Below are 19,229 nucleotides of genomic sequence, written 5' to 3'. Positions count from 1 at the left end.
ATCTCTGCGACAAAATGCTTATTGCCTTTCTCTGATTAATAGTGCTATATGTATTTTATGTTTGGAGGCCACACCTGTTTTAAGCAATTACATTTTAACGTAATGTAGACCTAGTGCATTCAAATATGTGCGTTAATTGTGTAAAGAAATCGAGTCATGAATTAGATATTTTGAAAACGTAGCTATGTGTTATTAACGTAGCTATGTTTTATTGGCAATCCATTGATAACTCGAGCGATTGAAGAAAACTACTATTCCCAAGCTGCACTTCACTGCATTTCCGGTCCTGCGCGGTTTCTTGGAGCGGATTGCAACCCGGAGTCAGGATTCAATAAATGTGTAGTCGTTTGGAAAACAGGTAACATGTTTATTTCTAACTTCTGCAGTTTGAACAAACAATAATTGTGCCACCGTGCAGAAATATATAATTTTTAGTTTGCGAGGTGCACACGGAATCTCGCGGAGAGTCCAGTATAACGCCGTTCTGACATTGAAATTAACTGGCTCCAGATGGAGTTTGCGTCTCCATTCCATCCGCCATGCCGATTGTTCTTTGTTACATTTGCATGACTGCAGAAGACGGAGTAGGCTGAGATCGGAGTTAAAACCCGGCTAGAGTTTGGAATCTGTTCAAATCCTGGATCCCGTTCTACTGGATCGTCTTTATTAATATGTAGCTACTCCACTGCTGTATTGTGATTAGCGTGGAATGCACAGTGTAATTTTGCATACTGGAGAAGAATGGCCTTTGCTTTATTGAGGTCCCCATACATTTACCACACCGCTGTTTTTGACCAGAATATAGCTCCAGGTTGAGTTATCCACATTAGTCAAGAAGTGTAGGCCTCACATTTGCCACTATTTTTGAACTGCTTCAGAGGATTGCACACATTCTTCAGTATTCATTAATTTGACGAACCCATTTGGCATTTCTTATTGTATTTATGTTACAACCACCAGTGGCAACAGAAATACATTGTATATGATCATGAAGTAATAATCTCTAAGTAATAATGTAGCTTGTAAATAAAGCGGCAACTCCATTCGTAACAATCTGAGGGATGGGCCTGGAGAAATGTAACCACTGAATTTCATTGAGCTATTAATGCAAGGCCTGACCATCCAATATATCAAAAATAATACTATTAAGCATATATTGAGGCTATACAGTGTTGTTTATGCCCAACATTTACAATGTTTACAAACATTGGAGTAAAACAAACTTATATTTAGGGTACTGATGGAAAGTTACGCTAAACCAGGGAAGTCAAACTCATTCCATGGGGGGCCTAGTGTCTGGGGTTCAGGTTTTTCCTTTCAATTAAGACCAAGACAACCAGGTGAGGGGAGTTCATTTCTAATCAGTGACATTAATTAATTAATCAAGTCCAAGGATGGATCGAAAACTCCGCAGACACTCGGCCCTCCGTGGAATGAGTTTGACACGTGCACTGAACTAAAGTTATAGCCTTCAAGAATCAATGCATATACATTATTAATTTAAAAGTCCAGAAATGGATGTATCAACTGCTGATATTCCCTTTAAACGTTATGCTTTAGATAAAGCAAATCATACACAATTACACACGTTACGAAGATTAGTAACAACATCCCTTTCTTGAATGTGCAGATTGTCACGATGACGGAGCAACCAGATGAGTTTATCTGTGAGTATACTGAACTTCAATACCCTTGAAATGGCATCAGATTTTATTTGTCACACGCTTCATAAACAACAGGTGTAGACTTACTTGCAGATTCTTGTCCAACAATGCAATATAAAGATAGATAAATAAATGTAATATTGAAATAGTGACAGAGGAATAAGTAAACGTGAATAACAATAAGAGTAAAAATATCATGGCTATATACAGGGAGTACCAGTACCACGTCAATGTGCAGGGGTACTAGGTAATTGAGGTAGTTATGTACATATGGGCATAGTGCACATTGATTTACTATTGTATCTCTCCCTATGTGTGGTGTGTATTTAGCACTACACGCGCATGTGTGTGTATTTCACGTTGCATGCCTGTGCCTATTTAGACATCAGAGTATGTGGTATCTGATATGTGACTTTTTGATGGTACCCATCAGGGTGTGAGGACTGTGGGCAGTATCATGACTCTGAGTGTCCAGAGCTGGGTCCAGTGGTGACTGTACAGGACTCATTCGTTCTCAGCAGAGCACGGTGAGTAAAAGTCCACCATGCAAGCTACCCAGTGAGAGGGTTACTTACACCGGTGTTGAGTGGGTTTCCAGTTTAGCTGGTAATCTTACAAATTGTGTATTTAAAGCAGCAAATCTTGAACCTGATATTGGAGTAACAGAAGTGGAGGAGGCTATGTAGTAATAGATGTTGTGTTGTTTGTCATGGGTCAGGTCCTCTCTGCCGGAGAGTCTGGAGATCAGACAGGTACCAGATGGGAAGGAGGGGGTGTTTGTCCTCCAACGTCTGGTCAAGAGGACCAGGTTTGGTCCCTTCGAGGCTAGGAGAATATCCCACCTGGACAAAGAAGGCCTGTTCCCTCTGAAGGTGTGTTCTCAACTTAGACTGCTGTTATTATGGAGAAAGACGTTTGTGTTCTTTGCTGTGGTGTTAATATCCCCCTCTCTGTATTCTTTGGTTTTGTTTGTGACCTGGACAGATCTTCCAGAGAGATGGCCTGGTAGTCTGTTTTGACTCAGCCAATGAGGATGACTGTAATTGGATGATGCTGGTTCGGCCCGCCACTGACTATCAGCACCAGAACCTGACTGCTTACCAGCAGGACGATGAGGTCTACTTCAACACCTCACAGGTATCATATACCAACTCCCCCAAACAAAGCAACTGAGGACAGTTTTGGTCATTCTTTATTGGATATGTCCCCATATCCACACTAGCATACTATTTAGTGTCCATGGCCAATACATCACTACATACTAGGTGGGGAACAAATGGGAGAGAGATCTCTTCCAGGAGACACAGATGGTTCCCTACTCTTTCATAAGGTAACCCTCTGTCTTTTCCCCAGGATGTGCTGCCAGGGTCTGAGCTGAGGGTTTGGTATGGGGCCTTCTATGCCAAGAAGATGGAGAGGACCATGCTGAAGGCCCCAGTCCATCCACCTCCAGCAGGTATGGAGCCCCACTGGCAGACTAGATTCAGCATTATTGTCCCCTGAGATGCAAACTGGTGTACTGTAGCTTGAACCCTTCTGTTAACGCAGATCAACTAAGGGTTCGATTGCTAGGCGCATAATCAATATGAAATATATGACCGTGTTGTCCTGTTTTTGTTCTTCCCTTATCTCTCAGTTGTGGATACTACCTCTACCATGCCAGAGGGGGCTTTGAATAAAGCTGGAGTCTCACAGGCCCTAGTGGTTGGAGAGAATGATGCAGGTGAGTTCACTCCCAGAGATGCCACATACTTTCTGGGCATACATCAACACCTTCTCATGAAACCACTGTTAGGTGAAATACCTCTGCTGTCAACAAGTGAATAATGATCCCTTTCTGTTACAGTAACAGTTCAGCCACATTATTCAGCCCCTTAACATTTGAGGAATAACTACCCATATCATTCATATGAGTGATATGATCAGAATACATTTCAGAAATGAACAATGGCCACAGGGTTTCCTTCAGCTGGAGTGGACAGTAAGTATGTTTTAGAGAAACGGCCCTACATGCCCTATCTTGCCGGGTTGACCCGACCCATGCTTTGTGTCCAGTAGGCAAGGGCTGTGTTTATGGAGCCAGAGCTCCTGACCGGTGCGTGACCTCCACACCACCAAGACTAACCATAGAAAGACAGGCAAGGAGAAGTGGATGGTTTCATACTGTTATAATCAATCAATCAATCAAATGTATTTATAAAACCCTTCTTACATTAGCTGATGTCACAAAGTGCTGTAGTGAAACCCAGCCTAAAACCACAAACAGCAAGCAATGCAGATGTAGAAGCACTGTGGCTAGGAAAAACTCCCTAGAAAGGCCGGAACCTACGAAGAAACCTAGAGAGAAACCAGGCTCTGAAGGGTGGCTAGTCCTCTTCTGGCTGTGGCGGGTGGAGATTATAACAGTACATGGCCAAGATGTTCATAGATGACCAGGAGGGTCAAATAATAATAATCACAGTGGTTGTCGAGGGTGCAACAGGTCAGCACCTCAGGAGTAAATGGCAGTTGGCTTTTCATAGCTGATCATTGAGAGTATCTCTACCGCTCCTGCTGTCTCTAGAGAGTTGAAAACCGCAGGTCTGTGACATGTTGCACGTCCGGTGAACAGGTCAGGGTTCAATGGCCACAGGCAGAACAGTTGAAACTGGAGCCAGAAAACAAAGATCCTCCTCATGAACACTTGCATTACATAGAAGGTAGGCATGATGGTTGAGGTCTTCAGAGCTGGCTGAAGACAGGCAGCTGAATTGCTTGTATTAATCAGGACAGTAGTGAAGAGGACGAGGTGTTCTTCTGTATTTACATGAAAAGCTTAATTTCCCCATCCTTCCACCTGTCTTCTTCCCAGACCACCTGCTGAGCCACCTGCAGGAAGTGAAAGATGTAGCCCCGCCCCCTGACGACCAGTCCCAGCAGCAGGAAGAAGCACAACTGGTAACCACTGACGACGGCCTCAGTGCTGAACCCATCCCTGCTCCTCCTCTGCCAGCTCCCAAAAGAAGGCTGGGCAGGCCGGGGAAGAGGGCCAAAGGAGGACGGAAACCTAGCACTGCAACTATAGCAGCAAAGAAAAAAAGTGAGACAGATTCCACCTCTTATGTTGTTAAATTATTGACTACCCCATCACATGCACTGTTCTGTTTCCACCACATTCTCTCCTAAAATGTGAATTTTATTCATACCTTCCTGCTTCTAGTTGCAGCCTTTTTGGGGCCAGCAGAGAAAGCCCTCAACACCGTCCCTGCAGACGGAGGAGAGGCCATGCTGGATGGCAATGACCTGGAGATCGGCCCTGACGGGGTGGCTGTCACCATGCCTAGGGTGACCCGCACCCTGCTCTCAGCTGGGATGTAAGGATCAACACCCTCTCCACTATGTCATGATTGACTGAGCCAAAATAAATGCCTCTTAGTCGAGTCATTTTCCATTGCTATCCTTCAACTGCAGTTCACCTTTATATTGCATGCTTTATTTACAGTACACATATTTCCTTTTGAAGTACAATTATCAATCAATCAGTTCTTTCATAGACTTGGAAAGATACCAGGCATGCTCTCACTCTCTACTCTGTTCTGTCCCTCTCCTCTCTCACACTCCCTCCACTCTCTCTTGTCCTTGTTCCTTCTTCCTCAGGCCTGGGTCAAGGAAGAGGTTCCTGAGGCAGGGGGGAGACCATAAGAGGCTGTACAAGTGCACCCTCTGCAACAAGGTCTTCCAGAACAGCAGCAACCTCAACAGACACATCCGCTCCCACGGTAATGCTCTCCTCTCCCCCCTCTGTTTTTTTTGTCCCCTTCTTTTTTTTGTGGCAGTCTTACTGAATTGTTCCGAACACCACTCTCCAGAGAAAAGAGATGGATTGTGGAGATCAGTGTTTACTAATCATATCATACAAGTGCATATGTTTTATTTGTCTGTGCTCTCTTTAGGTGATAAGCTCTTTAAATGTGATGAATGTGACAAGATGTTCAGCCGCAAGGAGAGCTTGAAGCAGCACATCTCATACAAGCACAGCAAAAACGAGGTAGGCGCACCTAGATCAATGCTCAACATTTTGGCCTTTACAGCTTTTGCCCAGGATAGTCACTGTTTGTGTTGCAGTGGCTAGCTCCTTGATTCACTATACATTGTGTGTGTCCCCGTCGCTCCCTCAGCCCGATGTGGAGTACAGATACAAATGTAACACATGCGACAAAGCCTTCCGTCTGGAGAATGCATTAGAGTTCCACAACTGTAGAACAGGTAAGTGCAGCATGAATTAAAAAACATCATTTAGTTGCAGACCATTTTGTTTGGTTGTCCGCTATCTTTATCCATCTTTGAAATACTTCTTTGTGTTACTTTACTGTTGTATCGCTTGTTGTACTGCATGGCTTCGTTGTGCTAGCGATGACTTTGACACAGTATCCCATCCATCCATTATTTATTTCATTGAATGACTAGTCATATTGTTTGTTCTTGTTCCTGTGGTGGCAGATGACAAGACGTTCCAGTGTGAGATCTGCTCCAGGTTCTTCTCCACCAACAGTAACCTGTCTAAGCACAAGAAGAAGCACGGAGAGAAGCTGTACGCCTGTGAGATCTGCAGCAAGATGTTCTACCGCAAGGACGTTATGCAGGACCACCAGAAGAGACATACTGTGGGTCAGTACTGGCGGAGGGACCAGGGGGACATGATCCATCTTTATTGATGACTATTTTGGTGATACTCCCCGCTGGGCACAGATGTCAGTTCAACGTCTAGTTTTGATTTAAATGTGGTTGTTGACAACTAATGTGAATTCAACGGGAGATAAACAAAACATTTCACCATGTCATTGGATTAAGGTTAAAAGTTAGGTGAAAAAAATATGAAATTACATTGACTTTTTGCTAATCCAATCAGTCATCACATAGATTTTGTTGTTGAAATGACGTGGAAATAACGTTGATTAAATGTTTTTGCCCGGTGGGTCTCTAAGTTTGAAGTATGTTATAGTATATGATGTACTTGATTATTTTATATCAACAGAGCAGAGCTTGCAACTTTTACAAGTGCATGGCTCATGATCCTGAAATGTGTTCTATCCCAAAGCATCAGTCAGCCTTCTCTCTGAGCTCAGCTGTACTGTTATTGTATGTCTCAGCAAACCCAAAGCACCTGAAGAGGGAAGAGCTGGAGGCCAATGGGGAGGAAGGGACCAAATACAGAAAGGAGCCTTCAGCATGTCCTATCTGTGGCAAGGTGCTGTGACACGGATACCTGAAAATATACTTATTTTGACATTGGATCAAATGAGTCAAAATAAAAAGAAGACTTGAAATAAGATATTTACCCTGACTGTGTGTGTCCAGGTGTTTTCCTGCAGGAGCAACATGAACAAGCATCTGCTGACTCACGGGGATAAGAAGTACACCTGTGAGATCTGCGGACGCAAGTTCTTCAGAGTGGACGTCCTGAGGGACCATATTCACGTTCACTTTAAGGTGAGAGAGATTATGTGGATGTTGCAATCAAACGTTTAGTTCATGCTTCTTTTGAACTCCAACATAACCACACATTTCATTCACACTCAAACATGAAAGATAAATAAAGAGATTGACACTAGGTCCATAGTGGTGTCATTGCTCATTGCTGTTCTCCAGGACATAGCCCTGATGGACGAGCAGGAGAGGGAGGAGTTCATCAGGAAGATTGGCATCTCAGTGGACAGCAGCGACGACACTGATGAGGAGGATGAAGACTACGGACAAGAGACCCACAAGTACAGCTGCAAGAAGTGTCAGGTCAGTCACACACCTCTCACGCATGCCTACATCCCGACACACATTCTGTCACGCAAACACACTCGCACCACGGTGGTGGTTAAACAAGCACACTCGCACTCTCCATGGCCTCTGTTCGAATCTACTGTCTTTGTGTTTTAGGTGACGTTCTTCAAGGGCAGAGACTACCTGAAGCACATTATGGACCTGCACAAAGAGAGGGGTTATGGCTGCATCATCTGTAACCGGCGCTTCGCTCTGAAAGCCACCTACAACGCCCACCTGGTCATCCACAGAGAACAGCTCCCAGACCCTGCTGTGCAGAGGTATGAGGGACAGGGGACATATGAGGGACAGGGGACATATGAGGGACAGGGGACATATGAGGGACAGGGGACATATGAGGGACAGGGGACATATGAGGGACAGGGGACATATGAGGGACAGGGGACATATGAGGGACAGGGGACATATGAGGGACAGGGGACATATGAGGGACAGGGGACATATGAGGGACAGGGGACATGTGGAGGGACCGGGGACATGTGGAGGGACCGGGGACATGTGGAGGGACCGGGGACATGTGGAGGGACAGGGGACATGTGGAGGGACAGGGGACATGTGGAGGGACAAGAGGACCAGGACACAGAGATATAGGACATACAACAGTTGTACACTCTCCTTCTTGGCTCGTTACTAGCACCCAGACAATAACCCTGTCTGTTACACTTTTCATCTTGCTCCTAAGGTACATCCACCCCTGTGAAATGTGTGGCCGAATCTTCAACAGCATCGGCAACCTGGAGAGACACAAGGTCATTCACACAGGTATGAACCTCACCCTTCATCTCTAACAAGATACTTTCTGGATACTGGACTACATTACATTTTGTTCTTTAGCACACATGAATCATATTTTGGCACTATGATAGCCACCCAATATTTGTCTTGAAGGCGTGATAAAGAATATCTGATTTTTTGGGCTTATTCAACTTTTTTTTTTGATTGCTGTCCTCTGTAATGTGGTTCTCCCAGGGGTGAAGAGCCACGGATGTGACCAGTGTGGGAAGTCGTTTGCCAGGAAGGACATGCTAAAGGAACACCTGAGGGTCCATGACAACGTCAGAGACTTCCTATGTGCTGAGTGTGGGAAAGGTGAGGCTGTCACCATGACAACTGTCTTTGTCAAATAATTTGGGGTACAGACGTTTGCATAATAGACTAGAAATTGAGACCAAATTGACCCACATTGGTGGTGGCTTTTCCAATTGCTGTTTATGCCTTTACCTAGCACTTACCGTGAATGGTAATAGCAAGAAATATGTGGCTCTATGAATTGGGAAAATGTTCTGATCAAAGCATGCATGGACTTTTTTTGGTAAAAACATCCACAGGGGGTAAGATGAAAAACTTAAGCCAATGTGTTTTCTGCAGGGATGAAGACCAAGCATGCGCTGAGGCACCATATGAAGCTGCATAAGGGGATCAAAGAGTACGAGTGTAAGGAGTGCAACCGCAAGTTTGCCCAGAAGGTCAACATGCTGAAACACTACAAGAGACACACGGGTAAGATGGACCCAGCAACAACTATACAAAACAACCCAGAGGCAGTGGGGGGGGGAAAGGCCACTTTCATTTATAAACATGGGTTGGGCATTGTAAGCTAACATGTATGGCTGAACATTTGTCATATCTTACAGATACAACAAAGCTAATGAAGCATGTAAGGTACAAAGGGCTTATTTGGTTAAGTCTTACACTGATGTACCGTTTCTACTCCTGCAGGAATAAAGGACTTCATGTGTGAGTTGTGTGGGAAGACCTTCAGTGAGAGGAACACCATGGAGACACACAAGCTCATTCACACAGGCAAGTTCCTGGATGAATACTCGTCGTTTCCAATTGTGTGTTTTCGGTTTGGACAACTCCACGAATACCTTCTGTTTGAGAACCGTTATTAGATTTCTCTCTTGTCTCGCTCCCCAGTGGGGAAGACGTGGTCGTGTGCGGTGTGTGATAAGAAGTATGTGACAGAATACATGCTCCAGAAGCATGTGCAGCTGACGCATGAGAAGGTGGAGGCCCAGAGCTGTCACATGTGTGGCACCAAGGTGTCCACCCGAGCCTCCATGAACCGCCACATGAGGCGCAAACACCCTGAGGTGAGCTGGGACAGTAGGGGTTAAACCATAGACACCCCAAGGTGAGCTGGGACAGTAGGGGTTAAACCATAGACACCCCGAGGTGAGATGGGACAGTAGGGTTTAAACCATAGACACCCTGAGGTGAGCTGGGACAGTAGGGGTTTAAACCATAGACACCCTGAGGTGAGCTGGGACAGTAGGGTTTAAACCATAGACACCCCGAGGTGAGCTGGGACAGTAGGGGTTTAAACCATAGACACCCCGAGGTGAGCTGGGACAGTAGGGGTTTAAACCATAGACACCCTGAGGTGAGCTGGGACAGTAGGGGTTTAAACCATAGACGCCCCGAGGTGAGCTGGGACAGTAGGGGTTTAAACCATAGACACTCTGAGGTGAGCTGGGACAGTAGGGGTTTAAACCATAGACACCCCGAGGTGAGCTGGGACAGTAGGGGTTTAAACCATAGACACCCCGAGGTGAGCTGGGACAGTAGGGGTTTAAACCATAGACACCCTGAGGTGAGCTGGGACAGTAGGGGTTTAAACCATAGACGCCCCGAGGTGAGCTGGGACAGTAGGGGTTTAAACCATAGACACTCTGAGGTGAGCTGGGACAGTAGGGGTTTAAACCATAGACACCCCGAGGTGAGCTGGGACAGTAGGGGTTTAAACCATAGACACCCCGAGGTGAGCTGGGACAGTAGGGGTTTAAACCATAGACACCCTGAGGTGAGCTGGGACAGTAGGGGTTTAAACCATAGACGCCCCGAGGTGAGCTGGGACAGTAGGGGTTTAAACCATAGACGCCCCGAGGTGAGCTGGGACAGTAGGGTTTAAACCATAGACGCCCCGAGGTGAGCTGGGACAGTAGGGTTTAAACCATAGACGCCCCGAGGTGAGCTGGGACAGTAGGGTTTAAACCATAGACGCCCCGAGGTGAGCTGGGACAGTAGGGTTTAAACCATAGACGCCCGAGGTGAGCTGGGACAGTAGGGGTTAAACCATAGACGCCCCGAGGTGAGCTGGGACAGTAGGGTTTAAACCATAGACACCCCGAGGTGAGCTGGGACAGTAGGGGTTAAACCATAGATACCCCGAGGTGAGCTGGGACAGTAGGGGTTAAACCATAGATACCCCGAGGTGAGCTGGGACAGTAGGGGTTAAACCATAGACACCCCGAGGTGAGCTGGGACAGTAGGGGTTAAACCATAGATACCCTGAGGTGAGCTGGGACAGTAGGGGTTAAACCATAGACACCCCAAGGTGAGCTGGGACAGTAGGGGTTAAACCATAGATACCCTGAGGTGAGCTGGGACAGTAGGGGTTTAAACCATAGACGCCCCGAGGTGAGCTGGGACAGTAGGGGTTTAAACCATAGACGCCCCGAGGTGAGCTGGGACAGTAGGGTTTAAACCATAGACGCCCCGAGGTGAGCTGGGACAGTAGGGTTTAAACCATAGACGCCCCGAGGTGAGCTGGGACAGTAGGGTTTAAACCATAGACGCCCCGAGGTGAGCTGGGACAGTAGGGGTTAAACCATAGACGCCCCGAGGTGAGCTGGGACAGTAGGGTTTAAACCATAGACACCCCGAGGTGAGCTGGGACAGTAGGGGTTAAACCATAGATACCCCGAGGTGAGCTGGGACAGTAGGGGTTAAACCATAGATACCCCGAGGTGAGCTGGGACAGTAGGGGTTAAACCATAGACACCCCGAGGTGAGCTGGGACAGTAGGGGTTAAACCATAGACACCCCGAGGTGAGCTGGGACAGTAGGGGTTAAACCATAGACACCCCGAGGTGAGCTGGGACAGTAGGGGTTAAACCATAGATACCCTGAGGTGAGCTGGGACAGTAGGGGTTAAACCATAGACACCCCAAGGTGAGCTGGGACAGTAGGGGTTAAACCATAGACACCCCGAGGTGAGCTGGGACAGTATATGCATGAGATCTACCACATCTTGAATGGAATTCTTAGTGTCAGCTGAAACTGACATTTTCTGTTATGTTTTCCAGACCAGGCCCAGCTCTCTTTTAAACATAATTTCCTATCCCACCTGTCATTGAGAGTGACATCTCAGCTTTATTTAAACTTGTGCTCTCTCCTACCCCAGGTGGTCACTGTGAGAATAGATGAGTTTGATGAGCTCCAAGAAGACTCAACAATCGATGAGTCAAGCATCAGCATTGTGCAGGTAGGAAGTGCCATACAATGCCTATGGTGGTGAGCTAACTACAGTATATGCAGAGATGGAACTAGCTAACTACAGTATATGCAGAGATGGAACTATTTTAATACTCTTGGTTCGCATACCACCCTCACAGCCCACTCTAACCCTGGAGAAGGCGGCTCTTTCTGGGGAGAGGCCCCAGCGGACCACACGGCTGCCCAGGAAGAAGCAGAAACAGCTGGAGGAGCCGGAGCTGTCGGACTCTGACGAGTATGCTGACTTCACAGGCAAAGGAGTACAGTATACCACCACCATAGTGGGAGATGAGACCAGCTCTGCTGTGCAGAGTATACAGCAGGTGGGTGGGTCATGTATTTGTCAGATCATCTATGTTAGCAATTATATTAGGTTAGAGATTCTCTTTATTGCAATTGGGTCCATCTGTCCATTATTAATGTCTTGATTAATGCTGTGGATACGTTGGGTTTTTAAAGGTCCAATATAGCTGTTTTTATCTCAATATCAAATCATTTCTGGGTAACAATTAAGTACCTTATTGTTTTAAATTAAAATGTTAAATGAAATGGCTTAGCAAATAGCAATTTCTAAAGCAATTTTGCTAGGACTGTCTGGGAGGGGTTTGACTAGAGGGGAAAACTGAAAATGAACTGTTATTGGCAGAGGTTTGGAACTCTCTTATTGGTCTATTAACTAATTTTCTGCATCGAAGTGCATGGTGATGTCCCCATGGAAGTGCATGGTGATGTCCCCATGGAAGTGCATGGTGATGTCCCCATGGAAGTGCATGGTGTTGTCCCCATGGAAGTGCATGGTGTTGTCCCCATGGAAGTGCATGGTGATGTCCCCATGGAAGTGCATGGTGATGTCCCCATGGAAGTGCATGGTGATGTCCCCATGGAAGTGCATGGTGATGTCCCCATGGAAGTGCATGGTGATGTCCCCATGGAAGTGCATGGTGATGTCCCCATGGAAGTGCATGGTGATGTCCCCATGGAAGTGCATGGTGATGTCCCCATGGAAGTGCATGGTGAAATTTCAGTCTTTTCAAACAGCTCTTATGCTAAAAGGGATTTATCATTTTCACAGTATTATTCCAACCTCGTGTGGAAATAAACATTTAGTGTACAAAACATTAGGATCACCTTCATAATATTGAGTTGCACCCCCTTTTGTCCTCAGAACAGCCTCAATTCGTCAGTGCATGGACTACAAGGTGTCTAAAGCGTTCCACAGGGTTGCTGGCCTATGTTTACTCCAATGCTTCCCACAGTTGTCAAGTTGGCTGGATGTCCTTTGGGTGGGGGACCATTGTTGTTACACACAGGAAACTGTTTAGCGTGAACCCAACAGCGTTGCAGTTCTTGACAAACTCAAACCGGTTCGCAGCAAATCTCTCCCTCCTACAGAGGGGAGGGCAGACCTAAATACTCTTGCCTTATCTGTTTGTTGTTTCATCCTTCTGTGCCCGGTGCCAAAGCATTAAATCAAGGCTGAGACCTTGGGGTTGAATAGACTATACATTTTAAACATCTTAATCGCTTAACACCCATGGCTTTTTATTACATTTTTTTAATGGCTCAAGGGCATTGATACTAGTAAGCCAGACATAGTTTATGGTGACCTCTGGCATTAGAGAGGGCACCTAAAGGCCAAATTCCAATAAGCAAACTGCATTCTTAAGAACACACCTCATACACAAGCAGACTCCTGTACTTATCTATACACTCAAACACATGCGTACGCCTATAGTCACTCTCACACACAGCCAACGCTGCTGTCCCATGTATATACAGTGCCTTTGGAAAGTTTGACTCCTTAACTCTTTCCACATTTTGTTACGTTACAGCCTTATTCTAAAATTGATTTTAAAAAGCAATCTACATACAATACCCAGAAATACCTTATTTAAATAAGTATTCAGACCCATAGCTATGAGACATGAAATTGAGCTCCAGTGAATCCTGATCATCCTATTGATCACCTGTGGTAAATTCAATTGATTGGACATGATTTTGGAATGTGGCACACCTGTTTATATAAGGTCCCACAGTTGACAGTGCATGTCAGAGCAAAAACCAAGCCAAGTCCGCAGAGCTCGCAGGCAGGATTGTGTCGAGGCACAGATCTGGGGATGGGTACCAAAAAGATAATGCAGCATTGAAGGTCCCCAAGAACACAGTGGCCTCCATCATTCCTAAATGGAAGAAGTTTGGAACCACCAAGATCTGGCCGTCCGACCAAACTGCGCAATCTGGGGAGAAGGGCCTTGGTCAGGGAGATGACCAAGAACCCGATGTTCACTCACTCTAACAGAGCTCTATACACTCCTCAGTAAAAGGTACATGACAGCCCGCTTGGCGTTTGCCAAAAGGCAGCTAAAGGACTCTGACCATGAGAAACAAGATTCTCTGGTCTGATGAAACCAAGATTCAACTCTTTGGCCAGAATGCCAAGCATCACGTCTGGAGGAAACCTGGCACCATCCCTACGGTGAAGCATCATGCTGTTGGGGTATCTTTCAGCGGCAGGGACTGGGAGACTAGTCAGGATCGCAAAAAAGATGAACGGGAGCAAAGTACAGATCCTTGATGAACACCTGCTCCAGAGTGCTCAGGACCTCAGTGGGGCGAAGTTTCACCTTCCAACAGGACAACAACCCTAAGCACACAGCCAAGACAACACAGGAGTGGCTTCGGGACAAGTCTCTGAATGTCCTTGAGTGGCCCATCCAGAGCCCGGACTTGAACCCAATCGAACATGTCTGGAGAGACCTTCTCATCCAACCTGACAGAGCTTGAGAGGATCTGCAGAGAAGAATGGGAGAAACTGCCCAAATACAGGTGTGCCAAGCTTGTAGTATCATACCCAAGAAGACTCAAGGCTGTAATTGCTGCCAAAGTTGCTTCAACAAAGTACTGAGTAAAGGGTCTGAATACTTATATAAATTTGATATTTTAAATTTTGTGTAAATTAGAAGAACATTTTTTTGCTTTGTCATTGTGCGGTTTTGTGTGTAGATTAAAGGGTATTAAAAAAATAAAAAAAATAGAATAAGATTAACCTAACAAAGTGGAAAAGGTCAAGTGGTCTGAATACTTTCTGAAAACACTTCCCGTTTCCTTTATGCAGTTTTTCCCACTGTAATGATATACTGTATTCTGCAAATTGCTCATTTTACTATCTACTACTGTTATACAGGCCGCTGATTTATATACTGGATTCTTTACGTAGCTCACTGTAATATACAGTGTACAAAACATTAGGAACACCCTCGTATTTGAGTTACACCCTCGTATTTGAGTTGCACCCCCTTTTGCCCTTAGAACAGCCTCAATTTGTCAGGGCATGGACTACAAGGTGTTAAGTGTTTCACAGGGATGCTTCCCACAGTTGTCAAGTTGACTGGATGTCTTTTGGGTGGTAGACCATTCTTGATACACTCACACAGGAAACTGTTAACTGAAACACTCCTGGGTTTTTCATGCTTTTCACACTCAAACCAGTGCGCCTGGCACCTACTACCATACCCTGTTCAAAGGCACTTACATCTTTTGTCTTAACCATTCGCCCTCTGAAGGACGCACACACACACAATCTATGTCTCAATTGTCTCAAGGCTTAATATTCCTTCTTTAACCTATCTCCTCCCCTTCATCTACACTGATTTGAAGTGGATTTAACAGGTGACATCAATAAGGGATCATATACTGACCAGGTGAAAGCTATGTCATGGGAAGAGCAGTGTTCCTTATGTTTTGTACACTCAGTGTATAAAACACAGGACAATCATGTTGTTGACTGCACCTGGCCTTAAAGTTTTCCATATTGTCCACAACATTGTTTGTAGATTGTGTGATTCTATCATACTGTTAGTAGTGTATGATCTGACCCATTGTGGGTGGTGCTGTTGTTGTAGGTGGTGGTGCTGGCCGACCCCAACGTGTCCTCCGCCTCCTCCCCCAACAGCTCAGTGGGGCTGACCAACATCACAGTGACCCCCATCACCACCCATGCCCCTGCCCAGTTCACCAGCCTGCAGCCTGTAGCCGTGGGCCACCTGACAGCCAGCGACCACCGGCCCCTTACTCTGGACAGCTCCATCCTCACTGTCACCTTCGACACGGTCAGCGGCTCCGCCATGCTCCACAACCGGCCCGCCGAGCTCACGACCGACACGGTGGGGCCTGGCGGTGCCAGTACTGGGCCACAGTCGGTCGCCCACTTTATCAACCTTACCACCTTCGTCAACCCAATGGGGCACCCCCTGGAGGCCCCCACCCTGGCCTGGAGGCCTGTCACGCAGGCTGAGGGGGTCCAGGTCACCCCTGTAGCAGAGGGGGCTCCAGGTGACACCCAGGACTCTGAGACCCAGACCCCAGAGCAGGCTAGACAAGCCCAGGCAGCACAGCAACAGCAGGCCAACACAACACAGCAGATGTTCAGCTACTAGACTGAAGAGGGGAGGTGCTGGTCACCTCAGTCCTGGTGAAGGACAGTGGATAGACTAGACACATGGAAGGCCTGTGGACTAGAGGCCTTGAATGCTCTCACCCAAATGCCTATGTTATATTCCCCAAAATACACCTCTTGAATGAGAACATTGATGGAGGATGATAGCATTTACATGAACCAAGAGCTACTTTCTCGAGTCAACGTGAGTTGTTTGTCAAAAACCCCACAGAGGAAGCTGTTGAACTGTATAGTTTACAGAGATGCATGTACAGTTAAAAAGAATGAAATTATTTGGGTGCATTGTTTCTTAGGTCAAACTGTGTAGTTTTGACCAATCAACAGATCAATGTAATAGTTATAATATAAACCTAAGCAAGAAATTGAATATTCTAATTTGTGAATTTAAACATGCACGTCTCGCAATATTTGCATATTTTCACTGCAGAATTATTTAGGTTATGGAGATGCAAAAAAGTATTTTTTTTTAATTCTCATTGGGGGTTAAATTATTAAATAATTTGGGCACATGGCTTTGAATGCCTTGTACAAGAGGTTAATAGAAGACAATTAGAATCTTATTTTATTTTTTATGAGTAGATCACGAGTGTAAAGCAGCCAAGACACAGCATTTAACCAGTAGAGAGAACCATATTTTATTTTTGAATGTCTGAAAGCATTGAAACTTAAAACCATGCAGCAATTGTCAAAGAAATACTGGAAGCCTTTTTTATTGCCATTGTTTTTCAATTAAATTTCACAAATGAAATGTATTTAGCCCATTTTCTGTTTCTGTCTAAATATCAATGTTTAAATCGAGTAGTACATTTGAGAATATGGTACAAGCTTGTTTTCTAGCGTTATGATTTAACCAACTGGGAAACTCGGCTGGCATTGTAATCAGTGGTGTGTGTGTGTCAAGTCTTTTTACATTTAGCAGACGCGCTTATCCAGAGCAATTAGCGTTAAGTGCCTTGCTCAAGGGCACAGACTGATGTTTCACCTAGTCTGCGCGAACCAGCGACCATTCGGTTATTGACCCAAAGCGCTTAACCACTAGACTATGAACCGCACACCTGTTGTACACCTGTAGCTTACCCGGAGTCAGAACCTGGACCAACCAGAAGGGGGAGCTATCTTCACAAATATGATTTATCTGAGAGCTCCTACATAAAATGAGTTACATGTGCATTAGATTATGCAGAGACATTCTGTCTAGGAAAGGTGTTTTGAAGGACTGCAAAATAGAGCGCTGGTCTTTTGTATGTATGGTTCTTGCTATTGTCTCCTTCCATGGTCGGGCCAAGGAATGTCGACACCCTCAAGAAGGATTAACATCTACACTAGATGGACCATCACCTCCAAAGACCCTCATTCTCAGGGTTGACACCTTCAACTGTTAATGTCTCTGTGTCTCTGTTCTCTATTAGCCCCAAGCATTAAACAATGTCTCTGGTGATGTGCATCACTATGGTGTGAAGTAGGCTGCTTCAAACTGCTAAGCTCTCATTGTTTCCCACTGTTTACACCTCTTGTATGTTAATAGATATCAGGATAAGTGTTCTGTAGTTCGAGGGGGTCTGTGGAAGTGCAGGTTGAGGGTTTCTATTGTAATTTACTATTGGCACTAATTTTGCTGATGAACTTATTTGAGGAAAAATGTACTTACAACGATTGTGGTTGCCTCACCTAGCTATTTTAAGATGAATGCACTGATTGCACGTTGCTCTGGATAAGAGCGTCTGACAAATGCATTGCAAGAAATCTGATGTTTTGGGGATTTCCCTCTGAATATGTAAACCAAGACAATTACATTTTTGAACCCAGTCATTATAAATTGTACTTAATTCATGGACAAGCTACTATAAACGAAATACTTTTCAGTGGTGTAAAGTACTTAAGTAAAAAAGACTAAAGTACTACTTAAGTTGTTTTTTGTCTGTCTGTCTGTACTTTACTATTCATATTTTTGTCAACTTTTACTTCACTACATTCCTGAAGAAAATAATGTACTTTTTACTCTAAACATTTTCCCTGAAAGTATGTTATGTTATGCTTCGCAGGACAGTAAAATGGTCCAATTCACGCACTTATCAAGAGAACATCCCTGGTCATCCCTACTGCCTCTGATCTGACGGACTCACTAAACACACATGCTTCGTTTGTAAGTTATGTCTGAGTGTTGGGAGTGTGCTCCTGGCTATCTGTAAATAAAAGAAAATGTCACCACCTAGTTTGATTAAATATAAGGAATTTGAAATTATTTGTACTTTTGATACCTAAGTACATTTAAGCAATTACATTTACTTTTGATACTTAAGTATATTTAAAACCAAATACTTTTAGACTTTCTCAAGTAGAATTTCATTGGCTGACTTCCACTTTTACTTGAGTCATTTTCTATTAAGTTAGCTTTAATAAAAAAGTATGGCAATTACACCACTAGTACTTTGAGAAACAAGTCTTCTCTACTTAGTTATTGCTCATGTTTGCTGATATGTATGACACCTGCTGAGTCACTGACATGTCTCACACTCAGTGTGAACGGGAAAGGAATCGGGCAGGTATATGACAAGGCTTGTGGTTTTGGATACATTTATCCCGGTAGTATAACTCATGAATAGGCTAGTATACATCCCAGATAAACACACATTCCAAACCAGAGCCATCTGGGCAATATCACGTAACCAACCATTGTTGAAGGATATTCCCAATGTCTCCTCGGGTTATTTACAGGGTCTTTGGTAGTGTTAGGGTTCTCAGCTGGACAAAGGTATTGGGTGATATCCCAACATTCCACTGTTTTTGAATTCCATCTTATTTACAAATACACATTTTTTCTGGACAGAAATATGAGAGAGTTGGGGCTCAGATTAATGATAAACCTGGTCAGTGGTGTGCTACCTGGAAAGACTAATCTGTCTGTCTGGCCAGATCCAGGAAATGATGTCACAACTATAGGCTCTTCCCCTTCTTTCACCTGAATAGAAGGAGGGGCCAGATTGAGTTAGGCAAGAGGGGAAAAACAAGGAAGG

The 19,229-nt window shown here is 45.0% G+C and overlaps 1 protein-coding gene across 2 annotated transcripts; it reads left to right on the top strand.

Moving 5' to 3' along the window:
* The first annotated feature begins 276 nt into the window (after positions 1 to 276).
* prdm15 (PR domain containing 15) lies at positions 277 to 18,427 on the top strand. 2 transcript variants are annotated; one of them, XM_071330396.1, is made up of 25 exons: positions 277 to 358; positions 1,631 to 1,667; positions 2,098 to 2,191; positions 2,383 to 2,536; positions 2,649 to 2,801; positions 3,018 to 3,120; positions 3,301 to 3,387; positions 4,516 to 4,743; positions 4,864 to 5,017; positions 5,301 to 5,422; positions 5,597 to 5,691; positions 5,822 to 5,909; positions 6,144 to 6,311; positions 6,794 to 6,891; positions 7,002 to 7,133; positions 7,293 to 7,433; positions 7,575 to 7,738; positions 8,161 to 8,240; positions 8,448 to 8,567; positions 8,847 to 8,978; positions 9,198 to 9,281; positions 9,399 to 9,574; positions 11,668 to 11,748; positions 11,879 to 12,082; positions 18,258 to 18,427. In XM_071330396.1, the coding sequence occupies exons 2-25, from the start codon at positions 1,640 to 1,642 to the stop codon at positions 18,327 to 18,329; spliced, it is 2,958 nt and encodes a 985-aa protein (XP_071186497.1). In that variant the 5' UTR covers positions 277 to 358; positions 1,631 to 1,639; the 3' UTR covers positions 18,330 to 18,427. The 2 variants fall into 2 exon arrangements, with proteins under 2 accessions (XP_071186497.1, XP_071186487.1); XM_071330386.1 differs by lacking the exon at positions 18,258 to 18,427 and adding an exon at positions 15,662 to 18,121.
* The last annotated feature ends 802 nt before the right edge of the window (positions 18,428 to 19,229 follow it).

This window comes from Salvelinus alpinus, chromosome 1 (genome assembly GCF_045679555.1).
Source record: "Salvelinus alpinus chromosome 1, SLU_Salpinus.1, whole genome shotgun sequence".
In the NCBI taxonomy this organism is placed as follows: Eukaryota; Metazoa; Chordata; class Actinopteri; order Salmoniformes; family Salmonidae; genus Salvelinus; species Salvelinus alpinus.
This window is presented reverse-complemented; position numbering and strand designations above follow the sequence as displayed.

Coding starts and splice junctions, on each gene's coding strand:
- prdm15 (XM_071330386.1), top strand. CDS start 1,640: ATGACGGAGCAACCAGATGAGTTTATCT. Junction 2,802..3,017: donor TCTACTTCAACACCTCACAG/GTATCATATACC, acceptor TCTTTTCCCCAG/GATGTGCTGCCAGGGTCTGA. Junction 3,121..3,300: donor AGTCCATCCACCTCCAGCAG/GTATGGAGCCCC, acceptor CTTATCTCTCAG/TTGTGGATACTACCTCTACC.